This window comes from Dermatophagoides farinae, chromosome 4 (assembly GCF_024713945.1).
Source record: "Dermatophagoides farinae isolate YC_2012a chromosome 4, ASM2471394v1, whole genome shotgun sequence".
Taxonomy (NCBI): Eukaryota; Metazoa; Arthropoda; class Arachnida; order Sarcoptiformes; family Pyroglyphidae; genus Dermatophagoides; species Dermatophagoides farinae.
The window spans coordinates 5527485-5545162 of NC_134680.1; the positions used below are offsets into that span (position 1 = coordinate 5527485).

The 17678-nt window shown below is 29.8% G+C and overlaps 3 protein-coding genes across 5 annotated transcripts; 2 read left to right on the forward strand and 1 right to left on the reverse strand.

Annotated features, from left to right (window-relative positions):
• Window positions 1-576: 576 nt before the first annotated feature.
• On the forward strand, window positions 577-1644 carry Trs23 (trafficking protein particle complex subunit 4-like protein Trs23). The gene is made up of 2 exons (XM_047053681.2): window positions 577-948; window positions 1017-1644. Exons 1-2 carry the CDS (start codon window positions 753-755, stop codon window positions 1562-1564), a joined length of 744 nt encoding a protein of 247 aa, XP_046909637.2. The 5' UTR covers window positions 577-752; the 3' UTR covers window positions 1565-1644.
• Window positions 1645-2327: 683 nt separating this feature from the next.
• Window positions 2328-8691, reverse strand: LOC124491053 (N-acetylated-alpha-linked acidic dipeptidase 2). 3 transcript variants are annotated; one of them, XM_075730786.1, is made up of 6 exons: window positions 7000-7233; window positions 5824-6010; window positions 4183-5666; window positions 3187-4114; window positions 3024-3105; window positions 2328-2914 (listed from the first exon to the last, which is right to left on the reverse strand). In XM_075730786.1, the coding sequence occupies exons 2-6, from the start codon at window positions 5855-5857 to the stop codon at window positions 2551-2553; spliced, it is 2892 nt and encodes a 963-aa protein (XP_075586901.1). In that variant the 5' UTR covers window positions 5858-6010; window positions 7000-7233; the 3' UTR covers window positions 2328-2550. The 3 variants fall into 3 exon arrangements, with proteins under 3 accessions (XP_075586901.1, XP_075586900.1, XP_075586899.1); XM_075730785.1 differs by having other exon boundaries at window positions 5824-6924; XM_075730784.1 differs by having other exon boundaries at window positions 5824-8691.
• Window positions 8692-8807: 116 nt separating this feature from the next.
• LOC124491267 (pecanex-like protein 4) lies at window positions 8808-12133 on the forward strand. The gene is made up of 4 exons (XM_047053901.2): window positions 8808-10221; window positions 10288-11723; window positions 11796-11964; window positions 12027-12133. The coding sequence occupies exons 1-4, from the start codon at window positions 8808-8810 to the stop codon at window positions 12110-12112; spliced, it is 3105 nt and encodes a 1034-aa protein (XP_046909857.2). The 3' UTR covers window positions 12113-12133.
• The last annotated feature ends 5545 nt before the right edge of the window (window positions 12134-17678 follow it).

The window sequence follows — 17678 nt, forward strand, 5'->3', positions numbered from 1 at the left end:
CAAGAAGGCGGTAATGTTGAAAGAAAATAAAACATTATAATGTTATTGGCCGTTTTATGCATGCGCTTTAAGGTCGAATATATATTATATATATTGAATTCAAAACAAAACTCGTGTATACACTTTTCAAATGTATGATTCCTCCCGCCCCATCAGGATTCTAAACAAAATCAAAACAACAACAACAACAACAAAAAATGAAACGACTTTGAAGCAATGACATTTTTGTTATATGAAATATGTGCAACCATCTGGTGATCAGAGTTTTCATTTTATATTTTTTTTCACAAAATTTGTCGATCAATTTTTGTTTGTATCTTTACAAAAAAAAAATTCATTGATTGATTGATTGAAAAATGAAAAATTCCTGATGACAGCCAAACAATAATTTCATCAATTCAAGACATCAAGGACATTATTCTGACTTCGAATGAATAAATACAATCGAATTTCGAATGTTTTTGCTGCTGCTGCTGCTGTTGTTGTTCATTATAGACTTTTAACCATCGATAGTCAATTGACAGAATAATCGATTATTGCAATACTTATCACTTTTTATATTTCGTTTTCTTTTCTGCCCACCATTTCACCTGTGTGTGACATGTGATTCTTTTTTTTGTTTTTTTTAATTTCTTATTAAATCCATGATTGCAATTCGACAATCATTCATCTCATCAATCAAATTCAATTCTCCTTAAACGAATCTTATTATTGGGTGAAATTTTTTTTTATTTTTTTTTTTGTAGAAAAAAATGATGAACAAAGTTAATGGAATCTATAGTGTTTATATTATATCGAAATCTGGTGGTTTAATCTATAATTATGATGTTGAATCAAATTTTCCATTGACTGAAGTGGAAAAAACATTCAGTTTTCCATTGGATATTAAATTAGACTTTACTAATCAAAGATTGACCGTTATGTTCGGTCAGCGAGATAATATTAAAGGTATGTGATGATTTATTGATCATTGATTTTTCATGATGAAACTAAAAGTTAAATATTTCTTTTCAAAGTTGGTTATTCATTATTAGCAATTAATGGTGATCCAATCGTTGGCCGTAAATATAAAGATCAAGATATTATTAATGATTTTCTTGCAAATGAAGATAATTTTCCTGTTAATCTTAAATTTGGATGGCCACGTCTCAGTACGAATGAAAAGATTGTTATGGCATCAATGTTTCATTCAATGTATGCTATAGCTGCATTACAAATTATTCCTAAAAAATCCATTGGCAATGATAATGTTCGTAGACATTCCTGCACCGGTATTGAATATATGGAAACGAATAATTTTCGTCTCAGTTGTTTTCAAACATTGACCGGCGTAAAATTCTTGATCATAAGTGATTTACGTGAAACAACGAATAAGGATTGGTTATTGCGAAAAATCTATGAATTATATTCGGATTATGCATTGAAAAATCCATTCTACAAACTGGATATGCCAATCCGTTGTGAATTGTTCGATTTGAATATAGCACAATTGTTGGAACAAAATGATCGTAATATGGCTGGTAGTAGTGGTGATTCATCTTCCACATCAGTAAATCATTTCTAATTTATCTATACCGTTTTTTGTAAATATAATTTGAAATTTTTTTGTTATCAAAATAAAATTTATCAAAATTTTCTGAAAAATCGATTGTTTAGTTTCTATTGGTACCATCAGCCCTGCTACCATCTAGCGGTGCGCATTATTGGCAATATTTTTGACATTCGAATTCGAATATTATGTCGAAACATTATTCTCTGTACAAGTCATCGATCCAGATTATTCACTCATCATAATCATGGATTTCAAACCACCTTCATCAGTAATTTTTCATACTGCAAATGGAAGAAAAATCGAAGTTACCGATGGACAAATGGCCAAAGTTCGTTCAATTTTATGGAGAAAAAATGATTCAGATTCGAATATGAAACACATAACAGTGAATACGGACAATCGTACTCGAATGAAGACGAGTAAATATTTTTCTAATACCAATACCAATGTCTATGATAATGAAGATAAAGAAAACATTATTGAATCATCTTCAATGATCAACAACAACAACAACAACGATGATGGTGATAATTTAATGGAAGATATCGATGATGATTTTTATGATGACATTTTCATATCATCATCATCAATCGCTATGGACATATCGACAAAAAACGAATCGACAAAAAAACGATATTGCGAATCATCATCATCATCATCATTGCAACAAACATCATCTAAACGTAAACGTTTATCGTAATTTGACTTTGAATAATTCCAATCCAAATTTATTTTTCATAATATAATATAATTCATGTTTATTATTCATATAAATTTCATTTCAAAGAAATAAAATTTTTTTTTTTTGATTATCACAAATAATACAATTGTAACATTCTAAATATGATTGATTCGATTGTGGATGACAGCAGCAAACAAAATTTGTCCAAAAAAAATTATTCAGGTCGTCCATTTTGTTTATTTTTTTTAAAATTTATTTTCGTATCAAAGTTTTTTTTTCATAATAAGGATGATGAATTCAAATGTCGAATAAAACGTTATGATGAAAATGGTTCGATTGATAATGAATTGGCTGCCGATTGTATTGTATGTATCAATATGGGTAAATGTTTCTGTAGCCTTATTAATGAATGTTTTAAATCATCATCATCATCATCATCATCACCATCATCAATATTATTGAACATTGTGCCCATTAATTGATCTAATTCATCAATAATTGCTGGAAAAAAGCCACCATCATTACCATCATAATGATGTTTAGGCATTATGGTATTAATCATTTCAGATGGTGATAGTATTAAATGTCTTTTAAGATTATTCGATGGCAGGCCACGATGATCAAGAAATTGTCGTTCAATCAATAATAATTTATCATTCAACTGTCGTACCATTAATGGACTTGATCGATTGATTGATTGAATGATTGATTAATTCCGGAAATTAGAAAAAAAATGAATAAATTGATAAGATAAAATAAATCGGAAAAAACAAACAAATGAAAACCTACTTATTCAAATCGATTTTATCCTGTCTACCATGGAATTTGATCGCTTCTTGGCTAAAATTTTTGATTGCTGATTCAAGTGATTCTAGAATGGAAAAAAACCAAAAAATGAACAACAACAAAAAAAATCGAATCAGTTCAAACAACATATACTAATACTACTCACTTAGATCTAGATCCATCATGTCAATAAATTCATTTGAATCAATCATCATTAACGATGACGACGAATTTAAATTGATTATTTCACCATTTTCAATTATTGATTCAACGATATTTCCACTATTTTTAGACATAGACATTGATTGTTGTTGTTGTTGTTGTTGCTGACGACGTCCCATCATGATTACATTATACATATGTAAAGTTTTTACATAAAAATCTTTCAATATTTGAGCATAATCAAATAGATTGAACGGTATGAATGATGAATTGGAAAGGTTTTCGACTAGATGTACCAATATTTGTGCTATGGTTACATGATAACGATAATCAGGATCAATAAAATTTTCCAATGCTTCAATACGATCATATTGGCTATGTAATAATGGATAAGGAATATGATTCATTGTAATACGTTCGACATCTTCATTATTATCATCATTTACATTCATTTCATCATCAATATTGATGAAACTAATATCGGCAACAGGTATACCGGCCATTGTATAGAATGGTGCATATGATCCATACATATCTAATGGTCGTACATGTGGTCTTACTTCTTGAAATGCTGATTCTAAATATGTTTTTAGAATTGATCCCGGATCGGCTGTTTCTTGACGATGAAATTGTCGATAATTTTTATTGCCCAGTATTTCTTTTTCACTAATATCTGTCGGATTTTCAATATCAAACATTTTCATATGATTAAAAATGTTTGATTGAAATATTAATGTTGATTTATTACGCATTTTAGGCATCGATACAATCCATTTATCATAGATTGAATTGAAATCATCTTGTTGTTTAGATGATGATGATGAAGAGGAAGAAGGTGATCGTCGTGGTAGGAATACATCTTTTGTAGCATTGAAAATTGAATGATAAAGTAATGGTGATGCAGCTACACTAAGCGTATCATTGCCATTAACCTGAATTTGGAAAATTTTTGTTTTTTTTAATAATAATTCAATTTTCAATAAGATAAATCTATACTTACGACTAGATTAACATTAATATAGGCCACAGCACGCATATATAATATTTTATATAAATCTTCAACAAATTCTGTTGAACCAATCAGATTGAATTCTTCACCACCCCAGCTACAAAACATTAATGTTCGCCGTGGTCGCCAACCACCACCATTTGCAACCATATCACCGAATACACGTGCCATTTCCATGAATGTACCTGTACCGCTTGCCGAATCAATAGCACCCATTGTCATTGAATCACGTTGATTACCAATAATAACATAACGATCCGGTTCATCAAATCCACGTATTGTACCGATTACATTATAAATAGTTTTTCTGACTAGTCGATTATTGACCGATATACGAACTTTAAGATTATCCTTTAATTTAGGTCCAATACGATAGGTAAGATTAAGGCCACCTTTCCAATCATTTGGTGCAATCATTCCATCCATATGATTGAAAATTTTTTCAGCCATCTCATAACTGATTGGTTGTGCAGGTATTGTTAGCTGTCGTTCTGGATGGAATCTATTACGATAGGCATATGAATTTGATGGCAAACCAAATGTTTCTGGATCACCGGCACCATTCCAGAATATACCATCATTTCTTATGCCATCCGATGGTAACCATAATGAATCGGGAAATGGTTTTGATTGCCGAGGATTATAATGTTGTGGATCTGGATATAATAACAATGCCGATGCATTCAATGCAGCTGCATAACGATATTGTTCACTTGCAGACAGATGAAATTGTTTGACAAGAAAAATTTTTCCATTAAATATTTCATTACTGGTTGTATTAAATAGATTTTGTAATTGAATAAAATCAACTGGACGGCCATAATTAACGAATAATATCTCTCCAGTTATATCACCTTTTGGTGAATAAGGACTAAATGGTAAAGGCTGTTGTTGTTGTTGATTAGACGTTGAAAGTGATGAATAAATTTCACGGCCAGATATTGAATCGACTAATGCAACAAAATTTGGTCTATTCGAATCAGGCAACGATAATAATGTGGAATAATTTTTCAATGTAACATAATCAAAATGATTATGAATAAAATGATCACGAATTTTGTTTGCTAAATCTAAATCTTCATTTGAACTAGCCAAATGTGGTTGCCGAGAAAATTCTCGTACATTTATTCGTATATTTTCTGAACTAATACTTGCCAATAATTGTGCTCGTCTCAATGCTGAATCACCTGCAATATGCGATGATGATGATGATGAAAGATTGGCTTCATCAAACGATGATGAGATCACCTTGGTCTGTAAACAATCATTTGTATGAGATAAATGATTTGAATGGCTAAAATAACCGATTAGAAATCCAAAAATTCCAATACAAGCCGATATCGATAAAATCAATATGATTGAACGTTTATTACGATAAACATGATACGGAATGGTTTCGGTTGTTTTTTCATAAATCTGTATGGCTGGTTCATGTTCAGGCCAGCCATTATGATCAACATCGGTACATTCTTCGTCTTTTTTTTTGTTGTCAATATTGTAAATATGGTCGAATATGGTTGCACAATGTCAATGTCAATCGATAAGATAATGATATGTGGTGGATAAGAAAAATGTATAATAAAATAAAATCAATCAATCAAAAGAATATTCTTTATTACAAATTTAATTTACCTCGATATGGACGATATTGAGCTGTCAATGTCATTTGTATATATATAGTTGTATATTGGTTTTGGGCACCAATCACCAGACAGATATCGATTTAAATCAATTGACCGAAAATATCAGAAAATTAAAAACGATCAATATGTGGATTGACGAATGAAAATGACAGATGGAAAAAAAATGAAATGAAATACTGATCAAGGACAACAAAAAAAAAAAAAATGCAAATATAAATATAGAACAAAAATATGTCAATAATATGGACAAATAATTTTTTTTGTTTTGTTGTTATTTTCGATAAAATCAAATTGTTTTTGTCATTCTGTCAAACAAAAAACGTAGAAAAAAACAACCACACACACACATTACACACACACAATAAATATCGATCAATCAATCAACGAAGAATATTCAGAACAATTTTTCAATTGTCATCATCGTCATTACATATATGATGAATCAAATCCAAAAACAAATGCTAAATCACTGATATGGCCCACAATTTATATATGAATTTAACTCGATAATAAAAATAAATATTCTGGAGACCAAAGAGAAGAAAAATTTTCAGCTATATTGCATTATGATGAACCAAAAAAAAAAACATTTTTCCATTATTTGTTTGGATGCGCAAGTCTTTTTTTTATTGTTGTTGTTGTCGTTGTTGTTGTTTGGATGGATTCTGGAATAGCTATAGACACGCAAACAACATATAGACCGAGTTTCCATAGAATTACACATACAACCAAGTATACAAAGTCAATAGATCCGACTAGTTTCAACTGTATGAAAAAAAAAACACTACATTGATGATGATGATGATGATGATAAATACTTTGAATCCAACGACAAATAAGAGGATCAAGTGAAAACAGCAAAAAAAAAAGAATCCACTTCTTCTATAGGAAAATGACAACAACAACCAGTTATTTGACACAAACAAGACGATTTGATTTTTTTTTTTTTTTTGAAAAAATTCTGTTATGTTTATCGTTGTTTTTTGTTGTTGTTGTTGTTGTTGAATTGATATGATCGGATGATTGAGTGTATATAACTGGCTGTAACCTTTGTGCTTGGCTAGTTATTTAGCTGTAGAAACAACTCGATCTTTTTTCAATAATAATACAAACAGCTATAGCTAGATCAAACACAGATTTTCAATGTCTGAATGTATGTACTCACATGTGAGTATGTTCTTCATATGGTGTGAGTGACCGACGACCTTTTTTTTAACAAAAAATAAAATAATTCACAACAGTTTATGGTGGTGGAACCAGATTTTTTTTCATATGAAGAAAATAATTTCAGCTACCAGGTGTGTGTGTGTGTGTGTGTAGGTGAGCACGGGTGTGTTATTCATATTCGAACGAATAACCAACTAATGTGATGGTGTCACATAATTATGATGATGATGATGACATTACAAAACTTTTTTTTAATGATTATGCGATTTTTATTTATGTTTGAAAAAAAACAGTCATATTGCTTCGGGTGTTGGCTTTGTGATCATCATCATCATTATTTTTTCAATCGATCCATTGATCATTTTCATTTATTTTAAAGAATTGATGATTGTAATGTACCTGCTGAAAAGAAAAAAAAAACTCCAGATTCAAAAAAAAAATGAATGAATGAATGTTTGCGGAAATAATAACAGAAAAAAACATTGCACAATGGATTAACATTCAGGGTCGTTGACAATCACATTCTGGTCACAATGACAACAAAAAACGAAAGGTTGTTGACATTTGTTGACCAGATCTGTAATAAAAAAAAAATGAATTTCATTTTTTCATGCGAAAAAATGAAATTCAAATAAACAATAATGATTCTTTGGATTGCATGATGGATAGCCATAAACAAAATGGAATATCGAATAAAACGTAGAGGAAAAAAAATCATATTGATTACACACTTTCAAAATGATGATGACGATTCGTTGGAACTTATCGTTTTTTTTCTGTGTTTCCAGAAAAAGAAAATAAAATTACAGCTACATATGAGTTGAATTTGATAATTTCATTTTCTCCACCATTCTTGCCATAGTGATCTATCACCAGTATCAACAACATTTTACTTTTTCAAAATTCTCAAGAATTCGCCAGGTGAAAAATAAAATTTTTCCTCTTTTTCCTCCTTGTCTTTTTTTTGTGTTCATTGATCGATCGATCAATCGATCCAATTGGTTAATGATGATGGATGAATGAATGATGAAACTTTTTTCTCTCTTCTTTTTTTTTGCTTTCCGTATTTTTGTTCAGGTTTCATTTTTAGTTTCATAATTTTTTTTTCTGGTTTCATAAATATTCAACAGTGGTATTCGAGGGATAGGAATAAGAAAAACAGTAATAGGTTCCCCTTGACAATAAATGGCACACAGCAAAAAAAAAAAAAAAAAAAAAAAAACACCCACTCCTTTTTAATTCCATATCGGGTAACCATAGTGACCACCTGTGCGTCTCGAATAAAATTCAATTCTATTCATGAAAATAGAAAAAAACAAAAGATTTTATCTTCGTGTGCGTGGTTTTCCGTTCCATCACCACCATTCGTTCGTTCATTCATTATATCATCTGTGTTCTTCGATTCGAATGAAATTAATTTTCATTTTTTTTACAGATGGCCAATTTCAATTATTGTTGAATGTCAAAATGAATATTTCACTGATTAGTGAATATAAAATTTCATTCATTTTACATAGAATTTTTCAAACATTTTTCGGCGGTCTTGAATTGAATAATCGTATCATTACATTGGGACGAAAAGATTCGAAAACAATGACCACCGATACGAATGATTCGAATTTTACGATGAATAATCTGATTCCAGGTGCATCATCATCAACTTCGACATCAGCATGGTTTATTCAATTATTCATCTATATATTTCCATCATTCATTGGTACAATTGTATCGACATTAATCGATTCAGCATTGATTGATTCATACATTGGTATATTAAGTGTATCGGTAATTGGATTTATTTTTACAATGATCATGAATATTCAGCCACAAAAATTGGCCAATAAAACACGGCCATTAATTCATATTGATGATGGTTGGCCTATGGATGCATCCACCGCCGTTATGTTCAAACAAAATCAGCCAAAACAAAATCTTAAATATCCGAATGTTAAAACCATTCGACAATATCAATCACAGATAATTATCATTATTATTGCTCGAAGCTTGATATCATGTTCACTTCTCGGTATGATGGTCAATTCATTTCGATTGAAATCCATCAAATTTCATGTTCAACCAGATAATGTGATGGCCATTTTTATCATGCTACTAGTATGGTTCACATTTACAACGGTACATTATTCATTGATTGTTGGATCACCACCTGAAACGACAGCTTATTCAATAAAATTTCGATCAATAGATAGTTTTAATCGTTCAATCTATATGCTCACCTTATTATTGGCTATGACATTCGCATCAGAATCAATATATTCAACAATAACATTGATTATCTGTTGTTTACCATTATTATGGTTATTGGGCATATTACCACCAATTCCAGCATTAGTATTCTATCTTCTTGAACAAATAAATATCGTATTGTTAGCCGGTACAGCCAGCTGTTATATATGGTCATTATTTATGACAATCATATTCTCCATAACTGCCATTACATTAAGTCATTTTTATCTTAACGGTCGACGATTTCTTCTCACCAATTTGTTTACCGGATTTTTAGTAAGTAATAAATGGTTATTTAATATGAATCGATTACAATATTGGCCATATCTGATAAAAATGATTACATCAATCAATGCTATGATTGCCATCTATTGGATACAAAATCGATTCTTGTCGATTATTCGGATACAACTTTTTGAAATTCTTTTAACATTATTGATCATTGTTTATTTGGCTAAATATTTCAAAATGATCTACGTGATTAATGTGATTAAAAATCCGCTCAATATGATTATGTCGACACGATTCATTAGTCGAATACATTCAAATCGTACATTCATAATGATTATACGAATTCTTCTACATTTATTCATACCGATCATTTGTTTGTTATTGATTGTACAGAAATTAGATAATAATAATGATCGTATAATGAATAGAACGATTACGATAAAAAATTTTCTTTTTGATATTCTTGTATTTCGAATGTTTCGCCATTGTTGGCAATATCCATATCGTTTTGGCTTCCAAACTTTATTCATCGAAATTTTGGATTCAATTCATTATCCAATCAATAGTCATGATAATATAATTGCCAACATTAATGAATGGCCATTAGAAGCTAGATATTTTTGTTTGGATCTAATCAGAATGATTGCAATTGATTTTTGCCATAAATTCTATATGGTAATGACCATTCTTATTACATCTGTGATGTTTCGTAAACAAAAAATTCGTTATAGTTGGACCATTTTCGGTAAGTTACTACAGAAAAAAAATCAAATCATATGTTAATTAGTGAAATTTATTCATTTGTTTCTAGTTTTAAATGTGATATTATTACCTTTAAATGTTATCATCATAATTATAACCAGTATGCTCAATATACCCATAATTCCATTGTTTACATTACCGATTTTTCTGCCATCATTTCCACGGCCAATGAAATTCTGGTCAACAACACCAATGATGTTACCGATGACAATGGATGATACAATGAATGATGCAGCATATTATCGACAATTGATGCCACGTTTAATTGATTCATTACATCAACAAAGTCTTTTCTGGGATTTTCGTCATGCAGGTGAAATTATGATAGCCAGATTTGATGATCGTTTAATGTGGTTTCAAGTACTAGAATCAGGACATAATTATTGCCAAATACAAATGAAAGGTCTTGAATTACAGGAAACATCTTGCCATACATTAGAAGCATCGACAATCGATCAGATCAATGAATATTCATTCCATAATATTGGTGTGTGTTGTAATTCATTGTTCAATAAATATTTCTTTTATGCCATCAATCCATTGACAAAAGCAACAGTACAAACTTATTCCGATGCAACCAGTGTTCTAACAGGTATCATTGATTCACCGGATACTTATGTTCGCATTAAACGTCTATTCTGTCCAGTATTCATATGGCTTCTACTACAGCATAAGATTCGTTTGATTCTTGTAGAACGTGAACAAAAACTTCAAAATGAGAATAAAAATTCAAATGTAAATATTCAAATGGTTAAAGAATCACAGATCAATATAATTGTACAATCCGATTCGGTAATGGATCAACGTTCATCGTCTAATAATGATGATGATAATAATGATAATGGTGATGAACAACGAAATCGTTCTATTTCGTCAACATCTACGAATAATACAGATAACGATGGTGAATCGTCGCTGCAATTTAGCTATGATGATCTTCAACCAAATATACAATGGACCAATTTCAGTTATCAAATTTCACGAAGACGTAAATCAATTCAACATCGTATTAATCGTTTTCTTTATTCAATTGAATGGTTTTCGAATGTTTTGAAAATTTTAACTCACAACAAAGCCATTCTAACGGAAAATGAACTTGAATCATTAATATTGTCATACAATCATATAGCAAACATTTGTTTTACCTTGGTATTTCCAACGAACAAAATTGCCGAATCATCAATGTCACAATGGATATATGAAATGTTTAATAGTCAAACGATGGCCAAAGATTCAATGATTGATGAAAATCTTCTCGATGTTGATCTCAATCAGATTTGTTTGCAAACTATTCGTTATGCAACAAAATTAGCATTCGATCAGATGATTTTCGCTGAAGAAACATTAACTGATGATGAAATAATCAATCAATTAAAAGAATTTGATCAAAATTGGTATTTTGGTTCGATTAATTCTTCAGAATGGAGAGATGCAGTATTGGCCGAGAAATTACAATTGTTTTCCATTTCCAAAGATGTTGTCAAGGTTTGTTGATCGAACCAATCTTTTAATTATAATTGAATTCTGAATATTTCTTTATCATTATTCCTTGAATAGGAAAATTATCAAAGTCATATATTAACATTGAAAGATATGGACATTTTTATATGTTCAATTAATCGTTCGATTGTTGATGCAATTTGGTCATCATTATCATTCGAATTGTTTTATCTGACCAATGATGATGAAGAACGTTATTCGATACAGGCACATCAAATAATTTTCCGTAAGAAAATTGAACTGATTGATAACATTATTCGATTGATTGATTCTATTTTTCAAATCAAGGAAATTTAACCGTACAAGCAGCTGATCCACCACTTGGATATCCAGTTTTTGCTTCGGAACCAATTCTGATCTCACATATTATCTGAATGTATTTGAGTGTCAACTATTCTTGTTATTTATTGACATTAAATTTTGTACATTTAAAACAAATATAAATAAAATGACATGACAAAACAAAACAAAACAAAACAAAAAAATTCAAAACCAAAATCTCAATTTTCAATTTCGACAAAAATTCTATTTTTCTTTCCTGAATGCTAATAGATGGCATCTTCAGATCAATGATTCGAAAAAAAAAACAATTTCAAGTTCCGATATTGTTCATAGATGGCGACAAAACATTGTTTAAATGAGCTCTGTGTTTTAAAATTCAACAGGTCGTGTTTATGCAAAAAAAAAAAATGTTAAATGTACGCGGAATCTATGTGAACAACATCAAGAAGAAGAAAAAGAAGAAGAAGAAAACGAAGCTAAAAAGATCGGAACATTCATTCTACATGAACCGAATGAACGAACGACCGATGTATAATAAATGGAGAAAAAAAAGTATCTTATCTAACCGGTTATTGGCATTTATTTTTGGCTCCTCGCGAAAATGCAAAAAAGAAAATAAAACATTGATGATATCGATGGATTCGACAGACTCAACACTGCACTATGCTAAAAGGTAAACCGTTTACCCGAATTCACAAGATAGGAAAAAAAAACATTTATATATTGCCTGTTGTAATAGAATAAACAGCTAAAATATATGGCCTTATTTCTCATCGAATGTATATAGAAATGAATATAGAAAGTTATGCTCGAAATGAAATACTAGTTTTTATTTTTTTGTTTGTTGGTTCATCACTATCACCATCGCCAGCAGCAGCAGCACCACCACCACCACCACCAATAACAACCATCATCATTACCAATAGCAAGCAAGCAAGCAAGCAAAAAAAAAACGAAGACATCGACTACGACCATCAGGTAAGCAAAAGTTGATACTACTGTTATATAACTGGCTTTAATATAATTTTCATCAAGGCTGGTTGACCGACATATGGTCACTCTCTTGTTTTTTTTTCTGCTTATATGTGTTGGTTTGTCCGATGAACGAGATGGTAAAAAAAAAAATATATAATGAGGAGAATGAAAATGTGGATGTGAAGGAAAATTTTTTTTCGGAAGGAATGAAAAAAAAAATATCGTATATACGGGGATACAACGAAACAGAAACGGTCCATCATCATCATCATCATCATTTTAACAATTCTAAAATATTCAACAGGCCAGGGATACCTGCATGTATAAATATGTATACTTGCTTGCTAACTAACTAACTGACTGACTGACTGACTGAGTTATATCAATTTATATATGTAATGTGACCAGCAAAAAAAAATTGTACCATATCATATCATTGCCAATGGTGGTAAATTGGTTAAATTATATCTGGCATAAGAAAAATGTCCCGTTACTATATATCTAGTTCATTCTAGTTCCGTTTATGGATTCGTTTTATTTTTACTTGATTTTATCCCTCATCATCATCATCATCATCATCGTCGTCGTCGTTTGCTACTTGATGGATAATTTTTTTCATATTAGATATATCGTGATATCGTGAAAAGAATTCTTTCCCCCTTCCATCAATACCACTCAACAACTCACATTCCCCATTTGATCCATAAATGGATTAATTAAAATCAGATGAAAAAAATGATAAGAAAAAAAAATATTAATCCAATCTTAACGATAACGATGAAAGAAAAAAAAATTATAACTAGCTACTAGTATTATAATTAATTAAAGGAATATGAACAACAGTAGCAAATTGGGTAATATTGATTGGCCTAGAACGTGACAATTAAAAAAAAAGGAAAGAAAAGAAAAGAAAATCACCGAAAACATACACGCATACACACACACACACACACAGGTATCCTTGGCCACATCCTATGTTTCAAATAAGATTAATTGTCATTGAATTTCTATTGTTTTTTTTTCTTCTTGTTGAAAAAAAAAGTTTCCTGGCCCCTTTTTTTTCTCTTTAATTCCAGTATATAATTTGGTCACGAATTATATCATCGTATTGGTTTGAATTTCATTCATTCATTCATTTTTTTTTTTGAGTAAACAACAAACAAGCAACAAGTAGACAACAAGTAGTAATACCAGTGTAGTTGGCAGCTGAAATAAATGTCCGTCAACACAACATACATCATCATCATTATCATTAGTGATGAAGAAAATGAATGAAAAAAAATTGCTATTTTAGCAATTGATCCATCTGGCATCATCTATTCTATATTCGAATTCATATGTAGCCATAATAATATAATGATTCTAATTTTAGAATCAAAAAAAAAAATTCAAAGAGAATAAATGAACAAACAAACGATACATCATGGATAGACGAATGATCGGTCGAATTGGTGAATAAGAAGAAGAAGATGAAGAAGAAAGAAAGAAAGAAAAAACTTGTTTAACCAACCAATAGAACAAGAAAAAAAAAGATTAGACGGTCGTTGTTCTAAATTCAAAAAAATTGACGGGCGTATTTTTTTTCATTCGGTTATCTATATTCCGTCAATGATGATGATGATGTTAACCGATTGCTCTAATCATCATAATTCTCGATATATGTTTGTGTGTATGAGTGGATTTCGATGAAATGATAATTTTGTTTCATATAGTGGCAGCAATAGTTTAAATTTTTTTTTTTTATTACTTTTTTGGTTGGAATTTTCTTTCATTCACTCATCTTTATTAAACCAATCATTTTCAATGAGAATATTTAACCGGCCTACCGATAAATATATCGTTGTTGTTGTTATCGTCGTCTGCTTTACATTTTTTTTTATGATGATCATGACCTAATTAAATAATTTACTATATTCATAGACATTTTTAATATATAAATAAATTTTATCGGTTAAATACCAATGAAATTTTTAGACATCGAAACATGAACAAAAAAAAACAGTGATTAAACTAGCGGTTAAAATTTTAATCACACACACAAACACAAACATCGCAGACAAATTTCTCAGTCTCAGCCACATTCTTCAAATTGTACAAATGAATTTGTTGAATTTCTCGAAAAGATTTAATTTGAAGAACAAAAAAAAAAATTCTCATGATTGTTTGTTTGAATAATAATAGTCAGTGTGATGATAATATGAAATGAGAAGGGAAAAAAAAGAGAAATTTGAGAAAGGCAAACAGACAAACAGAACGAAAACAGAACAGAACGATTGGCGCCTGGAAGCAATTGATTATTTGATCTAAAAGATTGGGAGGGAGAGAGAGAGAGAGAGAGAGAATTCCAATTCAATATTCTAAAAATAGCTAGTTTGTGTGTATGAACGGTGCCCGAAGGTGGAATGAATTTTTTTTTTCTTTTTTTTTTCACCGACAACAACAACCGATAAATAAATACTATAACTAACCTGTTATATGAATATTTTTTTTTCTTATATATATATTCAGGTTATGTTCATTTGTATTTGTTTATATTCAAATAATAATAAACGGTAAACAAAAAAAAAATGAATGTAATCATTGGTAAAATCAGAAATGAACTGAATTGTTTCTTTCAATTTCTTTATTGAAATAATAATTGCACCCTATATATCCATATATGATAATAATGAAAAGATAAAGCGCCCGAAAGAAAAACTATAGAAGAAATTAGCCAGAAGTGAATAAATTGGTCGAATAAGCTTGGATATTGTCGTTAATCGTCTGTCTCTGTCTGTGTATGTGAAATGAAACAACAACAAATTGGCGCCATTCAAATTTTTTTTTTATATAATCGATTTAAGAACCAAATAAATATCTATATAGAGATACATTCAGTATAATCAGACAAATAAAGGAATGTCAAAAAAAAAAAATTGAGCCATTCAACAAACCACTTGTTGAATCCAGATTGAAATGGGTCGAATATTCAAACAGTAGAAGAAATTTTGATAAACATTTACTTTTTTTTCTGACTGACTTGTTGTACAGCAAACAAAAAAAAAATCAAGAACTGAAATAAAATGTAATGAAAATAGATAAATCTTTAAATTCCCGGAGGTTAATCATCATCATCATCTTTATCATCATCAAAGTATTCAAATATGTACCGATTTCACCAAATAAAGGTCGTTAATTATTTTTTATTTATTTATTTATTGAGAATTTTGTTCATGAAACCACAAACCAACCAACCAACCAACCAAACAAGCGAGATAGATAGATAGTTTTTTTTCTTTCACTTGGGAAACTACTCTATATATCCGGTAATGTTTAAATGGAATGTTAATACCGTTATATATTTTTATTTTGGAAAAAAATTTTTTTTTTATACATCAGGTATGTGTGCGTGTGAGTATGTAAACCAACCAGTATACTTGCTATATATGTGTGTGCACTGTTATCCATGATTATAATCAAGATGATGATGATGATGATGTTGTTCATCATTTGGGGCTTGTTACATTGATTCTAATTTCTTGATTAAGGGTGGTTTTTTTTCCTACATTGCGGTTCGATTAAAAAAAACATCCAATGAATGAATTGAATTGAATTGAAATGAATTGAATAAAATGAAATTGATTCATCAGTAAAGCCTGAAGCTAAATTTATGTCTGGTTACCACCATCATCATCATCATCATCAAAAAAAATGTGAATCTCGGCATAGATGATGATATAGATTTATATAACAAGAGTGCTAGAGATAGAGATAGAGAAAAAAAATGAAACGATTTATGAATTACCATTATATTTGGTTTATGGCAACGATTTTCTCTCTCTCTCTCTCTCTCTCTCTCTCTCATATGTTTGGTTATCTAATCCTTGTATTTTATTTTATTTTTTTTCATTCATTTGTATATGAATTCATTGAAAATGAATGAGAACAAACATAACGAACTTCAATCATTAGAGCAGTAATAGAAAAAAAAACAAGTACAGTTCATTCATTCATTCATTTATGATCATAATCATAATTATCAATCAAACAAAAAAAAAACTGGTTGAAAAAAAATGAATGAATGATAAATGGTCTAAAATGAAGAAAAATAAGTTTACCAAAAAAAAAAAAAAAAATTTATGGTGATTCACATTCATAAATAACGGAACGGAAAACGAAATCTTATCTATTTATTCATTTCCGATGAACGGAAAAAAACTTTTGCGCTATTTCTTAATGTGTGTGTGTGTGTGTGTGTGTAATTATACATTCTCTTTATTTTTATTGAAACCATAGCTATAGAATGATTGCTTGACAAATGAAACGGTTGATGGAAACAAAAAAAAAAAAAAACAAACTGAACTGGAAACAATCATATAACAGGAACAATTATGATTACGATGATTGGCTAATAATAATATATGAATATATCATGTAAATGGAGAGAGAGAGAGGAAATTGAACCAGAAAAAAATTGGCCATAAAAAAATGTGCATTTTTGGTTGAAAATGTTTTTACTTGTCCCCATCATCATCATCATCATCATCATTCTTTTATCTTACATAGTTGATTTATGTAAAACAGAAAAAAAAATTCTCGCTTATTTGTCACACACAGTATGTATTACTGTATGTTTTTTTTTTAAATATTGTTCAACCAAATGTGACAAATGTCACCTGTTGATTTACATATACTGTTAATAAA